Below are 17,576 nucleotides of genomic sequence, written 5' to 3'. Positions count from 1 at the left end.
CGTTGTTGCAAATGACAATGTTTCATCGATTTATGGCTGAAGAGTATTCTTGCTGTAACACATTTTTTTTCTGTTGACATGATGGACACTTACACTGATTCCATTTCTTGGCTCCTGTGAATAGTGACAGAGAGCCATGATTGGCTAATAATCTAGTTCAGGGCCTCTCACCCCAGTGTGCACATTAACATCACCCGAGCTACATTTATCAAAGTGTCCTTTTTCATATGAAGTCAGTCTCGTTCCGTGGGGTTGGGGCTCCAGTATGTATGTGTTTGCTTTAATGCTTTTCAGGGGATCCTTGAGGCATGGAAAATTGCCAACACACACTTGCAGATCTTTTCTACTTTTTCTCCAACACAGTAATGTGCTGTCAATTCCAGGGATAATACGTAATGTTAGCGATCTCTTTGCACTCCTCAGAAACCCTCAGTGCCTCCTGATATTTTTATGGTGATATTAAACCAGATGTATCTGGCATTTTAAACTTTTCCCTAAATACCTTCGTTGCTCTTCTTTCTCAGAGGCATCAACTTTTCCAGAAAGCTATTCACCCTGCCTCAGACCTCTCTCTGGCCCTCTACACTTGACCTTTCTTTTCTCTTCACTATCCAAGTGCTCTGTTGATAGCCTGCTTCCTCCTTTTTCTGTTGTTTTTGCTGCTGAATATCCAGGCTGCAGAAATCCTCTTCCCGGTGAGTTTCAATGATGTCAACTTCTGTAGGCTCATCTGCCATGCATTCTTATTATATGTGCCTGCCCATGTCAGCAAAGCCAGATAGTATGACAGTTAAAGCAATAACCATGTCCTCCAGGGAGGAGACAAGGGCCCTACTCAAGGAAGATTGCCTTGCTATCTTTCTGGACAGCTGACACCCAAGCAGAACAAAACAGATGCTGTCAGGATTCTAAAGGAAATGGGTCAGATCTAGGGTTTATCAGGGAAAGTGGAAAATGTGAAGTGATCTTGAATCCAAACCTAGGATTTCACAGGTGAATTGAAGTACAGGATAGGGTGGGGGAGGGGTCCTGTAGATATAATGCCTGGGTGAAGTCACAATCCTGGGGAATTATGGGGCCAGTCCAGGCTTAATGAGCTGTTTAGATGTCCTTTGGAAGTAATACTTAGCCAGGGGTGATGGCACAGACCTATAGTCCCAACTCTCTGGCAGTCTGAAATAGGATCATGACTTTGAGCCAGCATGAAAAACTCCAAGATTGGGGCTGGAGGTTTAGCTCAGTGGCATAAGCGCCTGCCTTGGAAGCAGGCAGTCGTGAGTTCGATCCCCGGTACCGATAAAAAGGAAAAAGACAAAAAAGAAAAAAGAAAAAGAAAAACTCCAAGACTCTGTCTCAAAAAAACTGAAAAAAGGGCTGAGAATACAGCTCAGTGCAAAGGCCCTGGGCCCTAGAACCATGGGCGGGGGCGGGGGGGGGGAGAGCAGGAAAGAGAAATATGTTTAGAAATGAAGTTTGTTACCAGACACTAGTGTATAAACCACATAAAGTAGATCGATCTGGGGTGACATTGAAGCAAGGTATAGAGAATTTTGCTTCCTGAGCCTTCCTGATCCTGAAGTTCAGCACTCTCTGACTTCAGGGCTCTGTGGAACCCAACATGAAAACCCCTGGTGTTAAGAAACAGCCTGGACTTGTTACCCTGGGCTTCAGTCCTTGCTGTTTATTTATTAGCTGTGTGACCTCAGGCAAGTCACTTAACTTTTACAATATTTAGTTTTCTGCCTTTGTAATGGTGAGATATCTATTTTCATTGAATATTTAATAAATACGATCCATGCATAATAATACAAAAATGCATTATATATGTAAAACACTGAGTCTCTGACATACAGTAGGCACTCGTTTAAATTGGAGCTGTTGTTCTGGTTGTGACTTTCTGAGCCTTAGTGGCTTCTCATAGTCTTCTGAATATTGAATCTTCCAGTAGACTCAACCAGTGCTGCTTACATCCTCCTGACAGTTTTTAAAATGACGTGGGCATCATATAGCAAAGCCTGAGATAATTAAGTAGAGGTTTCAGGGCAGGAGGAAACAAGTCTACTTGCAGCTGTGGGAAAAGCAAAAACAGTAGGAAAAAATGACAAAAACAAGCCTTTTGAAGTATATCTCAATTGTCACTTTAAAAGTGTGGGATCAGCAGATACCAAAAATTATATGAAAGCAAGAACCAATTTCACGTGGTTGCATTAATACAGAAGATGAAGACTGGGACATGCCCCAGGGGTAGTCTAACGAGAGGCCTCATGTTAAACTGAGCCCCAGAGTGAGGCCCTTTGCTCTGAGCTATGTCCCCAGACTTTGTTTCACTTTTTATTTTGAGAAAGCCCCATATCAGCAGTGACAGGAAATAAACTCATTATATTAAAGATACAACAAAACTTTGCCTTGTTCCACTTGACAAAAGATGAAAGGGAGGAAAATCTCCCTTGAGAATTTATAATCATGAGAAATTCCTCTTATCTTTTCCAGTTTGAGATTCAAATTTATCTGTGTAGTCTTTAAAACAAAAAGAAGTTACCTCCCAATCCAAACATTTATTTTAAAGTAAATGAGCAAATGCAGAAGCAATCTCTAATTTCTTCTCTTTGATCCATAGAAGTATTAACCCAGGTGCTACAGATTAGCAGATTAGTTTTTAAAGGGTGTGAGCTCACAATCAGTAGCCACAAGCCTAAGGATATAAAATTCATACAATCACTTTGAAAAGCTGTTTGTAGTTAAGTAATAACATTTAACAAGTACAGTACATACCCAGTCACCAGCATTTATGATCCTAGGTATATGTCCTGTGCACTTGTCTATATGCACCATTGTGCTTGGGTTCCAGCATATTGATGGCAGCATCTTTCATGGTGGACCCAAACTGAAAGTAACCCAAAATCCAAAAACTCTACATTGAGTAAGTAGATTGTATTACCATCACATAATACAATCTTCAGTGATAGCACTGATACATTGACTATAATTACATGTCAACATGAGTGACTCCAGAAAACAGAATTAAAGAATCATGTCCTTGATTCTCCAGAAAACAGAATTAAAGAATCATGTCATTTTATGTAGAGAGAGCTAAGAGAGTCAAGCACACACAGTATTTTGCTTAGGGAGGTGTGCAAGTATGTTAAGATGTAGAAATGGCATACAAATGATTAACTAGAATAGAGAATCAGCTACTCAAGGGAGGGCTGGTTGGGAATCCTTAGACCCACTTGTAATTTTCAGTTCTTGTGCTGATTTGTAGTTACGTGGATATTTATGAGTTTTCTTTAAACTATTCATATATTTTTTATGCCCTTTTTCTGTATGACATGCACCATGATAAATACTTCTTTAAAAAAAATATGGAGAACAGAAAAAGTGCCTGGGACAGGGTATTGAATAAGGTGTACCTCAGTGAACTTTTGGTGTTGCTGCTATTGAGGTGGGTGACATGTAAGTGGAAACTTTGAGGTAAGGTTGAACACATTGTAGATTCAGAGTTTTGGGATTATAGAAAGTGGAAGAGGCCATGGGCTCAGAGAGGTAACTTAGAACACAGATAGGAAATAAATTAAAATTCTCAACTGGAAAGGTCCAGTTTTCATTAATGGATTAACATTATGAGGAGCAAAAGGGAATGAAATATAAGAGAGGCTGAAAGTAAGAATTTCAACAAAAAGGAGTTGATTTGTGCTGTCATATAGTTCAGTGTTACAAGAGGAGAAATTTAAATGTTCTAATATTTGATAATTGGAAGATCTTTGGTAAGTTCATGTAGAAAAGCTTTATTGATTAGGGAAACACTATATTTGCAGGAATGCAAATGTACAGAATTCATATTAATACAGAATTGGTGGCTACTCTTTCAAAAAATTTGATATTCAAAAGAAATCTCAAAAATAAAATATCCATTGAGTGCTTCTATACCTTCATATAATTAGTCTCCCGTGAATTAATATAATTTGACTCTAACAGTAGATTATTTTATCCATGTGTCAGTGAGCTCTCTATTGCTGACTTATTTTCTTGTTACTGAGACCCAATACCTGACACCCACAATTTGAGGAAGGGTTTATTTTGTAGAAGTTTCAGTCCATAATCAGGTAGTTCCAAATCAGGGCAACCTGTCACAGGGGCATGGAGGAGAGGAGAAGCAATCTGTGACATGGCCATGAGAAATAAAGAGGTGGGAAAAAGAGAAGCAGGTAAAGATAAGATCTTCTAGATGGTGCCTCCAGGGACCCTCTTCTTACCAAATCCTCCTTCCTAACAGCGAGTCAGCTATAAACTCATCAAAGAACAAAGCCACTGATGATCATCACACCCCCATGATCCAGTCAACTCCCCAAAACTCCACCTTTGAGTACATATGGCTTTGGGAGGATATCTAGATATAAATTGTAACAATTGTAGTGATTAAATGCCTGAGAAAAACAATTTAAAGGAAGAAAGTTTATTTTTGGTTCATGGTTTCAGAGGTTTCGATCCCTGAGCAGTTGGCTCCATCCCTTTTAGGCAGAAACATGGCAGAAGGAAGGGCCTGGCAGAAAAAACCTACTCGCCTCCCACTAGCCAGAAAGCTAAGACAGAGCCTATGCAAAGGGCTTCTTCTTCCTCCACCTTTTATTCCGTACAGGCCTGCAGCCTTCTGGATGGGGCCACCCATGTGGAGGACAAGTTCTGCATCCTCAGGTTAGTGTCCCCCTTGTCTTTTCTGAAAACACCTTCACAAACACACCCAAAGTGTTTCTTCCTAATTTCCTAGGTGTTTCTCAGTCCAACTAAGTGGACAGCCAAGTTTTATCATCACAGTCTCCATGTGACAGCTAAGGAGGCTGAGGTACATGGATGTTACAAAACCTGACGGATGGGTAGCTCAGCTACACATTTCAGGCTGTGCGTGCGATTCCCATGCCTTCTCCTTCACTCACCTTCTAACACTGAGAAATAGAAATCATGGCTCACAACCCAGTCCCAGGTAGAAAAGTGCAAAGAAAGTGGTTTGTTTTTAGCTTTATGAAATACCTGAGTATGTTGGTGAGCAAAGGACAGTTCACCAGAAGAGAAGAGAAACCTGAGGTTCACAGGAAGGATCATCTGGCCTTTCACATAATTTATATAGTTGGGAATGTCAAGGAGCAAAATGAAAGCACTGACAGATGAAATACAAAGAGGCCCCCAGGGAGTCTCCTTTGATAATTAAAACACAGGAACAGAACACAGTTACATACGGAATCCCCAAACTGCATTTCCTTTATTCACCTAGTCTGGAGTTCTATCATGATCTAAGGGATGGAATTCCGGTCCCACAGAAGACATACCTAAAAGTACCTAGCATAGTTTAGTAGTTGAATGGATGAATGGCAAATGAACAAATGAACTAAGAGTTACATAAAACAGATGAAACATTTACTAAACCCTTGCTTAGAGTAGTGAACTGGATACAAAGAAAAGTTGAGTTCTGCATGAACGGCCAGACAGAAGAGGCCACTGCTTAAGAAAAACTGTATTAAGTCACTTTTCTGTGATTGAAGCAAAATATTCAACATCTGCAACTTAATGGAGCAGAGGCTTATTTGGTTCAGATTAATCAGCAGGCTGTAGGCTCCAAGGCAGACATGGCATAGTGAAAAGGCATATAGTGAAACGCTCTAGAAACAGACAGTTTGGTGTTCCATCCTCTGCTGCTCACAAGCTCTGTGTCCCCAGAAGTCGCTTGTCATTATATATGTAACTGGTAATAGTACCAAACTGTATAGTTTGCTAGGGCTCCCAAAATAAATCACCACAAACTGATCTAAAACAACACAAATTTAATTTTTATGGCTCAAGGGGCGAAAAGTACAAAATCAGGGTGTCAACAGACTCATGCTTTTCCTAAGGCTGACTGGGAATGTTTCTTCCTTACCTCTTGCAGCCTCAGGTGGTTCCTGACAGTCTTTGTTGACGGCTTCATTCTAATCTTTGCCTCTGTCCTCACATGGCCTGTTTCTCTTCTTTTAAGGGTACCAAAAATTGGATTTTACTCTCACAGGGTATGACCTTATTGCATCTGAAAAATCTTATTTCCAAATAAGGTCACATTATGTGTTTCCAAATGGACATAAATTTTGGAGGAACATCTTTCAAACCATTATTCTGCTTCACAGAAGTTTGCAAGGTTTAAGTAAATTGATATAAGAATTTATACCACCAACACATATTAAGTTATCGTAACATAAATAACTTAATATAGACCCTTGTAATAATGTATAACATGCAGTCAGAAGTGTGGAGTAATTAGTTATTACCTAGATGGCTCTCAGAAATGCTTACCTGTTCTAACCCCTGCATTCTGCTAAATGATATCCATATTCTAGTGCAATTGAAGATGCTGAGTTATTAAGTTACTTCCTGAGAATGCCTGACTTTATCTTTGAAACCATTTCCTTTAAAAACACATGATTCATGTTTCTCTCCTGTGTACTAAAGTGGCTGAGAAAGCAGATGAAACATTGACATAGGAAGATTTCATTTTCTGGATTCTTCCATCAGATGTTGGTCAGCAAGGAAAAATTAATGCTGATCAACCTGTTTATTTGTGCTTTGTGCCTACTAACTCTGTTATTATTTACATCTAAATTGTCTTCCAAATGTTTCATGCACTTAGGGGATGATTAGATGATGGCAGCCCTGTACTCACTGGTGGACCAGTCATTAATGAATTCAATAGTTAATGTGTTTTTAGGAGGTGGGGCCTGTCACTGGGGGTGTGACCTGGAAGAGTGGATTCTTTTCCCAGCTCCTTTTTTTCCCTCTGCTCCCTGCCATCCTCTTTCCTTCACCTCCCTCTCCTCCCCTCCCTCTCCTTCCCAGATATCCTGAACTGAGCAGCTTTCCTTGGTCATGCCTTTTCACTGTGCGATTTCTGCCTTGGAGCCTACAGCCTGTGGACTAATCTGAACCAAAGCCTCTCCTCCTTTAAGTTGCAGATGTTGAGTATTTTGCTTCAATCACAGAAAAATGACTTAATATAGTTTTTCTTAGCAGTGGCCTCTTCTATCTGGCCATTCATGCAGAACTCAACTTCCCTTTGTATCCAGCTCCCTTCTGTAGTAATTTGTCAACACCCATATGTAGATGCATCTTATCATCTAGGACCCATAGGGGACACTGTTTAGATAGAGTGTTCAGGTTTAAACATACGCTGTAGACTGTATTGATATATTCACAACAAGGCTGTAATTCACATGTCTCACTGCCGGGTACCTTGAACCACCAGTGGTCCAAACCACCCAATAGGATAGTCCTGTGTGTATCACTAGTGGCCCAAGCCAGCAAGAGCATGGTAAGAGTAATTCCTACTGATTCTATGAAGGGACAGCCAAGAGATGCAAACCTCTGGTACTGAGCTTAGTACAAAAACATGTTTGTTTATTAACATTAAGAAAATAAACAGCAACATCATAGTTACTATGTACTATATATTGGCAGATTTCGGAAAAAGAAAACAGTAACAGTAAATAACCCAATACAGAATCCCAGGCTTAATGGCAGATTTGACTTAATGATTCTTTGGCTTTATGATGATCCAAAAGGCTATTAGCATTCAAAAGAAATCTTAGTTCCCAGCATGAATTTTGTTCTTTTCCTGGGCTAGGGATATTCAGTACAATACTCTTTTGCAATGCTGGGAAATGACAGTGGCAGTAAGTGACAGTGGAAGCCACAGCTGCCAGTCAGCCACTTGATCACAAGGGTGAACCACTGATAGAGTGTACTGACTGTGTGGCTAAGCCAGAACACTCAGTGGGTTTGGATATTGGTTCCCTTTTTGACTCAAGGTATTTGTAGTTTATGATAGATTCCTCAGGATGGAACCGTATTGTAATCTGAGGATCATCTGTATTAACCCTGCGACTTATACAAGATGCTTTGGAAGAGACTAAGAGGCAGTGAGATGAAGGCAAGCAGGTCATCATTTAAACCACGTGTGTTTTGTTCTCTTCTGTGTAGCCAGGTATGGATGTGACAGCTAGCACCTAGTCTGCCTCTTACAACTATGAGGAGGCAAGCTGTGGCTGCGTCACTCACAGGTAGTTCAGAGCAAAGCACTTGTTGGTTCTTTCTCTGTGAGCTTTAATAATGTTGTTATTAGTTATAGGTTGTCTTAAGTTTAATTTTTTTTTGTCTTTTTCGTTTTTATTGGTACCAAGAATCGAACTCACGACTGCCTGCTTGCAAGGCAGGCGCTTATGCCGCTGAGCTAAATCCCCAGCCCTGTCTTAAGTTTAATTTTTATTCTCCCTCTTCCTGCTTTTTCTGTTTTCCTCCTTCTTTTCTCCCTTTGTTTTTAAAGTATAAAGTGGAAGTTTGGTATTGTTTTGAGCTGGTGAACATGATGTGGAAATTATTTACATGTGCATATATACATTGTGGTGTGTGTGTGTGTGTGTGTGTGTGTGTGTGGTCCCCTGATATCTTCAAGGGACTGTTGCATAACTACCATCACCACTTCCCCTTCTGCAAATACCAAAATGATGGCATGCTCAAGTCTCTGCCATAAATGATGTACTATTTGCATATAACTTACGAATATCTTCCTGTGAATTTTAATCTCTGAATTACATGGCACTTACATTGTATTAGGTACAAATGTTATGCTATATTGTTTAGGAAATAATGGCAAGCAAAAAAATCTGTACATGTTCAGTATATCTAGTTTCTAGAGAAGCATTTTTTATTTCCTGTTGGTTGAATCTGGAAGTGCAAAACCCTGGACATGTAGGGCTAACTATATATGCTAGTGTGGAAGGAAGGAAATTCATTCATAAATTTTACTAGTCTCAAAAGAATCCAGACATCAGCTAGGTTTGAAGAGTTGTCTTATGCTGGTTGTATTTGTTTTGCTTTAGAGGTCTGCAGAAAAAAAAAAATCTGAGGAGAATGACTATGTTGGAATTGCAAACCTTTTAAAATCTGGACTCAATTCAAAGGCTTTTTTCCCCCCTTGAATTATAACACTTCTTTTTTAGCTTCTTTAGCTGCTGTTTTTATGCACTCAGAATTGGAGTTTGGGTTGCTTAACTCACAGTTGTTATCTCTGGCAGTTGAAATATCCAGGCAGACTGATGTCATTTGTTCCCAGAACAGCATCACAGCCCTTCTGGGCAAATTCACTGATAAATCATTGAGCAGGCACAAAGAAAAAGATATTTTATGGTACAATGAGCCATCTTTGCATAGCTAATTTAATTCTAGCTGAACATAAAAACAAAAGCTAACCTTTTCAAAATAGTGAACCTCTTTGAAGACTACATTTTTTTCTTTAAATTCCTGGAAACTTAAAGTGATTTATCCTTTGTCAGATTTGAACTTTTATCTCTCACTGTGTTTCCTTCTTTCTTAACTTTCTGCTCTGATTGTATGATTTACCTGCTTAATACAAACCTGGGTTTTGTATAGTGATATCTATCTGTACTCCAAGACACCTGACTCACTGACTTAGTTTACATTAACTGTTATCCATCTTTGTGTCATAGCAGATTCTCAACTTAAATAGCTGTTGCTGCTATTGGTATTAATAAAACCAATTATATTGCTCCAAAAAATAATTGCTAGTTATCTCTACACAGTGTGCTTGTTTGTTGGTTCATTTATTCATGAACTGTTTATAGGTGCCTGCTATGTGCTACAAATGCTTCTTGTTTTAAGTAAAATGAGTTAATATCATACATAGAGGGTACTGCACTGTGTTAGGTCAAAGTATGTGACAACCCAAGCAGGCCCAAGGTTTGAGCCTCCATAAGCTTACCATGTTAGAATAAGTAAGTTTATTTACCTAGAGTAGTTCTCAGCTTGAAAAACTGTGCTCCTCATGGAACTTTGAGCAATTCTGGAGATATGAGTGGCATTGGGTTAGTAGAGGCAAAAGATGCCAGAAAGCTTTGGACCATGAGTAGGATAGTCCTCCACAAAAGAGAATTATTCATATCTAAATGCCTATAGCATTGAGATTGAGAAGGATTGATTTACAGGAAATAATACCCATTTATTCAAACAGAAGCTTACTGCTGTAAGTGGGGAGGTTAGAGGAGACCCTAGAGTGATAGTGGCCAACCTGTGGCACGTGTGCCACAGAGCGCTGTTACCAATGAAAGTTCTAAAAGATTTACCATCACTGCCTAGAGACTCCTGAGCAAGTCAGCTTTTACTGACTGATTCATACCAGAACCCAAGACTCATTAAAGAGGTGGAATTTCCTTCATCTCAATTACATTTCCAGGCACCAATTAGTGTTGTGTAAAGATTAGTTACCTCCTCCTTTAATATTAAGGGGCTTTCGATTCAGGGAGGAAGAATGAGTATACCAAAACCATGCTTCACGTGATAAATACTAAGAGAGCTTGAAGAATGCGTGCTTTGGGAGCACTAAGCAATTAAACTCTAGCTGGGAGGTCTGGTCAGGCTTCATTCACAGCTGAGGTAGCATTTGAACAGGGGCTTTGAAAGAAGCATTCACCATATGACAGAAAGAAGACCTTCTCTTCTTTGAACCCATAACCTGCATTTGTAACTGTTGAAGAGATGTTTTGGGCTGCTGTTTCAGGAAAACCTGCTTCTGTATTATACTGTGTTGAGCAAGACTCCTCTATAGATTTTGTAGGCCCAGTTCTGCGTGTCTTTTCCCTGTCTCTTTCTCTATGAAAGATTTTCATAGTAGGTAGTTAACAGTTGTACAATTTCAAAAGTTAGAGATTAGCAGCAGTTAAGTGTTGCAAGCTTTCAACAAATGAATTAGTTGCCTTGTATTGTTGACTTTAAATCTTAGATGCTGCTAATAGTTTTCTTTAGGATGTAGCCTTATATAGCTTGAAAATTATAAAAAGTACACATCACATTCTGAGCTGGCTTTTCGATATGCTTTTCCAATCCAATCCATTGTTCTAACACAGGACTGCATCCTAGAGGAACATCCAACAGGAAATTATCACTTACAAACTCCCATTACATACTGTAATAATAGGAAATATAACTATAGCTTTGTGAAATGACTAAAATTGGCTGTAATAAAGAAAAATAAAATCGATATTAAATTTCTAATACAAAAGAATATTGGAGTCTTCATAATGTTATTACCAAGAAATTTTAGGATTGCTGTACTCCCTGGAAAATGTCAATTTAAGTTGACTACACATTATTGGAAATTTTTCTCTCTCAATCAGAATGACATATGACATTTTTTAAAGCAACTTTGTACACAGAAACCAGCTTAAATAATTTGCTTCATGATTTTTAAAAAACCTACAAAAAATTAGAATAGATGATCTTTACCTTAATCTTGTAAAAGCCATCTATGACAAACCAACAGCTAACATCATATTAAATATTCAAAAACGGAAAGCTTTTACTCAAAAATCAGGAACAAGAAAAGGATACCCATTATTACCACTGCTATTCTATCTAGTGATGGAAATATTAGCCAGAACAATTAGACAAGAGGAAAAAAAAAGGAATAAAGATAAAATAGGAAAGGAAAAGGCTTTATCATTATTTGCAGATGACATGATACTCTACGTAGAGGACCCCAAAAACTCCACCCAAAAACTTGGAAACTTAATATCCAAATTCAGTAGCCTAGCAGGATACAAAATCAGCACTCAAAAATCAATAACATTCCTGTACACAAATAACAAACTCACAGAGAAATTAGAGAAAGTGTATCCTTCACAGTAGCATCTTAAAAAGTGAATACTTGGAAGCAAAAAAGATATAAAAAGTCCATACAGTGAAAATTACAGCATCCTAAAAAAGAAAATCAAAGAGGATATCAGAAAATAGGTATTCTTGTTCTTGGGTATGAAGAAGTAACATAGGGAAAATGGCCATACTCGCAAAACTATAATACAGATTTAATGTAATGTCAATCAAAATACCATTAGCATATTTCACATATCTAAAGAAAACACTCTTTAAAATTCATTTGATACCATAAGAGACCTAGAATAGCAAAAGCATTTCTGGACAACAAAGGCAAGTCAGGGAGTATCACAATCCCAGACTTGATATTATATACAAAGCTACTATGATAAAATCAGGATGGTATTGGCAAAAAAAACCTAAGAATCAGTGGAATGGATTACAAGATGCAGACGTAACTTCAAACACACTCAAACACCTTATTTTTGACAAAAGAGCCAAACAGGTTCACTGGAAGCAACATAATCTCTTTAATAAATGGAGGTGGAAATACTGGCTTTCCATATGCCAAAGATTAAAACTAGACCCATATATATTACTATGCACTAAACTAAAGCCAAAATGGATCAAAGATCTAAATATTAAAATAGAAACACTAAATTTACTGAAAGAGAAAATAGGTAGAAATCTGAAAGACATAGGTGTAAGCAGACTTCACCAACAAAACTCAGACTTCAAAGGAAATACTACAAAGAATCAACACGTGGAATCCCAACTTACTAAAAAGCTTTTGTACAACAAAAGAAATCACTAACAGTGAAGGGACAACTCACAGAATAGGAACAAAAATAGTAGCCAATTGTCCCTTACATGAAGGACTTATGTCTGGAACATATAAAGAATTGAGAAAAATCAGATGCTCCCCCAAAATTCAGAGACCTAATCCAAAAATGGGCATCTGAAATGCATACACACTTTTCAGATGAAGAAATACCAATGGCAAACAAATGAAAACATGCTCAGTACAATTTGTCATTCATGAGATGCAAATTAAAATGACACTGAGATTCTATCTCACCCCAGAAAGAATGATTACCATCAAAAAATCTGCCAATAACAGATACTGGAGAGGCTATGGGGAAAAACAAACCCTTCTCCACTGTTGGTGGGAGTGTAGACAGGTGCAACTGTTGTGGAAATCAGTGGAAATGGAGGAAATGTGGAAATGGAGATTCATTTAAAAAAACTAGGACTAGAGGTCCCATGTGACCCAGCTATTCCCCTTCTGAGTGTCTTCCTGGGAGAATTAAAAACATCATACCACAGCAATATATGTGCTTCCATGTTTATAGAAGCACAATTTATAGTAGCAAAATCTTGGAAATAACACAAATGCCCATCAACTGAGGAATGGATAAAAAAGATGTAGTTTTTTTTATAATGCAATACTTACCTCTCAGCCATAAAAAATGACAAGCTAGAGACTTTCATAGGTGAATGGATGCAACTCAAAACCATACTTATAAGTGAAATAAATCAGGCCCATATGTATAAACATCATATCTTCTCACTAGTGTGAGAAACCAAATGAGTAAATAAAATCCAAAATGTTAATTGGGAAGAAACTATTAAAAAGAGAAGACAAACTGTGATGGGAAAAGAAGGGGAAAAAAAGTAAAAAACATATTTATACACAAGATGATTAAGATAGTTATACTTTCTCTTAATTCACTGAAAAGATTTGTGCTAATATTTCTGGGGGGTCTTTTTGTTTGTTTGTTTGGTTTCTTTTTTTGAGACAAGGTCTCATTATGTAGTTCAGGCTGGGTTCCCCCACCCCCTCCCCGGTACCAGGGATTGAACTCACGACCATGCACTTACAAGGCAGGCACTTATGCCACTGAGCTAAATCCCCAGCCGCTAATATTATTTAGACAAGATATCATGCCTATGTTTTGTACTCTGAATAACTGCTATGAAGACGACAGTACACAATGCATTAATTATTGTAACTCCTACTAACCTGTTTTGAAATTCTGTTTTGCTATTTTTTCTGTTTAAAATAATTTGTCCTTACCCTTTTACAGAGAATTTTTATTAGTGTTTTTATGTTAGAAATAAAATACTTCACTTATTTTCATTCTAGTTTTGACTACAAGCTGGATAGTTACAAACATTGTTTATATATGTCTTTCACTTTTCATCAAAATCTGTTTCTGTTTTATTTCAGTCTGATGCCAATGCAAGCTACTTAAGAGCAGCTCGAGCTGGACACCTAGAAAAGGCCCTTGATTACATAAAAAATGGAGTTGACATCAACATTTGCAACCAGGTTAGTTGTGGTTACTATTGTTATTGTTTAATTTTTTTTGGTTAGTATTCTGAAAATCATGACTTTATACTTCTCTAAGACTTTCTTTAATGTTAGCAAGACTGAGTCCTTTTATCAGTTTCACCTGTTACATTTTACCAGTTTGACCTTGTCAAATTATTCTCCACTTTATTAGAGGCATATTAAAAAATGTAAGTATACGCTCTTTAATAATTCATAACATGTCATAAATGGTCATTGGCCAGTCTACTAAGTTGTCAGATATTTATTCCTCAGTCAGTTTCATAGTACATGGACATGCAAATGATTTTCAGTGGGATGAGTTCTTAATAGACTCTTTAGTGGTCTGTTTGCAATCTCCTAAGAAGTTTCTTTTCACTTTTAATCAGAATGGGTTGAATGCGCTCCATCTTGCTTCCAAAGAAGGCCATGTGGAAGTTGTTTCTGAACTGCTACAGAGAGAAGCCAATGTGGATGCAGCCACCAAGGTCAGTGCAACATATTCAAGGCTTTGTATGTCACTTAACAAGTTTAATGAAGAACTGGTTCTCAACTAGAATCAGGGTACACTTTTCATGAGATACTTATCAACTTTATTCTTTTTGGCAAACGTTAAGCAGCGAGGAATTGGAAAGTGACTGAGCTGATGTCCTCATTTGCCTTTTACAGAAAGGGAACACAGCATTACACATAGCATCTTTGGCTGGACAAGCAGAAGTAGTCAAGGTCTTGGTTACAAATGGAGCCAATGTCAACGCACAATCTCAGGTAAACCTACGGCTCTACTGCAAAGAAATTTTGCTATAATTTACAGATAATGTTCTTTGGGTCAGTACTTGCTTGGTTTAGTATCCTCTAAAAACAATACTGAGAAACTCTAGTCAGATAGTTATATGGTTGCAGGTTATATAAGTTGATACGTATTTGCATTTGCAATCCATATGCCTGTGAGGTAGAGATTTTTAGCAGTGGTCCATCTGTGAAATTTGGAAAGTGATAATCACACACAAGTGTTTAAACTGGGATTTCTGAAATAAAGAGTCTTATGGTATCTTTCCATGCTAGCCATGTGTAGTCTCTGTATATATTGACTTGTGAATAAGATGAGGATGTCACTAAATACGGAAATGTTCTTGGAAATTCAAGATTGTCACTGCTTTATCTAACTGCAAAAAGGAAAAAAAACTGCCTAATTCTTCTTTACTGAGTTAACAATGTTGTTATTTGATACAGATTAAAAACTGGCTGAAGTCCCCAAACTCTAAAATATTCAGCTTCCTTGTACTTGTACTAAACATAGTTATAGGACTTGTGACTCTCCAGAACTCAGTTTTGTGTGAGGTTCTAAAAAGAACATCAATAAAATATCATTTTACAATTTGAGCCCCAAAGAATTATTAATTTCACTTTAATTAAAAATATAGGTTTTCACTATCAAAACATTTAGTATTTGAGTCCATGCATGCTCCCTCAGGTTTTATAGAAATGTAAACATCATCATAACACAAGAATGTCCACTGAAGGCTTGACTGCTTTTAAAACTGTTTTCTAATACACCTCCTTCCAGTTGAATACTGACATATATCCTTATTTATCAGGGTTTTGTTTTAGTTTCTATCTCAATCCTGGGACAAAATACCCAACTCCTGTCCGTTAAAGGAGGAGCGGTTTATTTTAGCTCACAATTGGTAGAGGTTTCCATCCATAGTCAGCTGATCAAGTAAGGGTGACATGGCCGAGGAGAAACAGTTCATGACTTAGCAAGAGAAAATAGCCAATAGTGAGCCTTCCTTTCCTGTTTATTCCATTCATGCTACAATTCTATTGGAGGAATTCCATCCACCTCCAGGGTAGGTCTTTTATCTTTAGTAATTTCAGCCACACCTAGAACTGTGTTCAGCAAATTGGTAAACCATAACTAAAGCTGAGGCCAGCCTCAAACTCTCAATCTTTCCATCTGAACCTCCTGAGTAGTGATCTCCATGTTAAGAACACACAGTTTCATCAGCATTGTCTTGTACTGGTTGCCTTTGGATAAACAGGGATCCCCTTTATTTTATGGGGCCTGTTTACTTACAGTGACTCCTTTCCATAAGCAATGATTTCTCTGGTGCTGTTAAATATTAGTGTCATGAAAACAGAAGGGTACAGTGCTTATTTTTCTTTTCTTTCTTTTTCTTTTTCTTTTTTTCTTTTTTTTTTTCTTTTCTTTTTTTTTTTTTTTTTTTTTTTTTTTTGTCAGGGTCTCACTAAGAAGTTCAGGCTGGCCTTGAGTTCACTTTGCAGCCAGGCTGGTCTCAAACTTGCTGTGATTCTCCAGCCTCAACTTCCCAAGTGCTAAGATTATAAGCATGTGCCACCACACCCGGCCAGTGCAGTGCTTTCAACTACAAATTTCTTGCATATTTGCTCTAATATCTTTCTAGTTTCTGGTGGTTGAATCTTTATTACGTGGTCTATGCCAACTTCTGATTCTCTATGAGAGTTCAGTTTGAGTAATAACTTTGCCAAAAATAGTAATAAAAAGTAGATTATTGACTAGTTTTGTATTTGAAGTACAGACTAGCTGACTACAACAAAAAGCATCATACTTTTAAATTGATTTTTTAAAAAATATCATAATTTTCCCCTACACAATAGGAAAGATGGTGGTAAAAATCCTTTAATATATTTTCATTTCCTTTTTTGTTTTCTGAGAAAGGAAAAGTAAACCACTTCCTTTTAAACACTGTATTCCTTCTTCACTAATTCTTTGAGCAGCCAGTTTTAAGCCTGCTCCGTCATGTCTGGGAGAACTGCAGTCACTGTAAAATCCTAATCAGATTTAATTTCATTTTATACACATTCCACACTGATGATGCAGTGAAGGAGAAGAGTATAGGCTGTGAAATTTCCTGCTCCTTGCAGCTGTGCTTGGGATACTATGGCACACGTGGTGCCCCCAAAGTATTCCCTGTCCTCCAGTTTCCTGCCCTCAAGTGCCTTCGGAACCATCGTTCTGTGGACAGAGTAAGAAGTGACGTGGCTGTGCAATAGAATGAATTTTCTGTGGTAATTTCTGGTAGCCATGCTTTAGCAGGAACTTTTATAAAGAACATCAGTGAAAAGAAGATGAAACGTCATTTAGGCTCTTGCGACATCATGGGAATATTAGCATTCAAGAAAGACCACATATTACTCTAACTGAAATTTTAACCTGTAGGTAACCTGTACTAGCCATGAAAAGTTGTTTCAAAGAGTCCTCTATCCTCCTTAAATAAAAAAATTCTCCTTATCTTTAAAATAAAAATGATAGTGCTGTGTGTGACGCTGCATGCCTGTAATCTCAGCACTCAGGAGGGTAAGGTAGGAGGATCAGAGAGAGTTCCACGTCAGCCTGGACCACATAGTGAATTCAAGGCCAGCCTGAACTAAATAGTAAGACCGTGTCTCAAGGGAAAAAAAGAAAAAGAAAAAGAAAAGAAAAATGACCCTGAGTATCATTCAAGTTCATATATTCTTTTTTTTTTGGTACTAGGGTTTGAACGTATGACCTCATGTTTACTAGGCAAGTGCTTGAACCATT

General features: G+C 37.8%; 1 protein-coding gene across 6 annotated transcripts in view; it reads left to right on the top strand.

Moving 5' to 3' along the window:
* The window catches only part of Ank3 (ankyrin 3), a 635,468-nt gene that overhangs the window by 406,534 nt on the left and 211,358 nt on the right, over window positions 1–17,576 (top strand). For all 6 annotated transcript variants that reach the window (XM_063239289.1, XM_013156636.3, XM_013156637.3 and 3 more), the window contains 3 exons: window positions 13,910–14,011; window positions 14,401–14,499; window positions 14,681–14,779. In XM_063239289.1, the coding sequence (XP_063095359.1) occupies window positions 13,910–14,011; window positions 14,401–14,499; window positions 14,681–14,779 (300 nt within the window). The remainder of the gene's footprint in view (window positions 1–13,909; window positions 14,012–14,400; window positions 14,500–14,680; window positions 14,780–17,576) is intronic.

This window comes from Cavia porcellus, unplaced genomic scaffold, assembly GCF_034190915.1.
Source record: "Cavia porcellus strain 051 isolate PalLab524CR breed Dunkin Hartley unplaced genomic scaffold, mCavPor4.1 scaffold_28, whole genome shotgun sequence".
Taxonomy (NCBI): Eukaryota; Metazoa; Chordata; class Mammalia; order Rodentia; family Caviidae; genus Cavia; species Cavia porcellus.
Note: the sequence above shows the minus strand (reverse complement) of the source record. Positions and strands in the feature narration are given on the sequence as shown.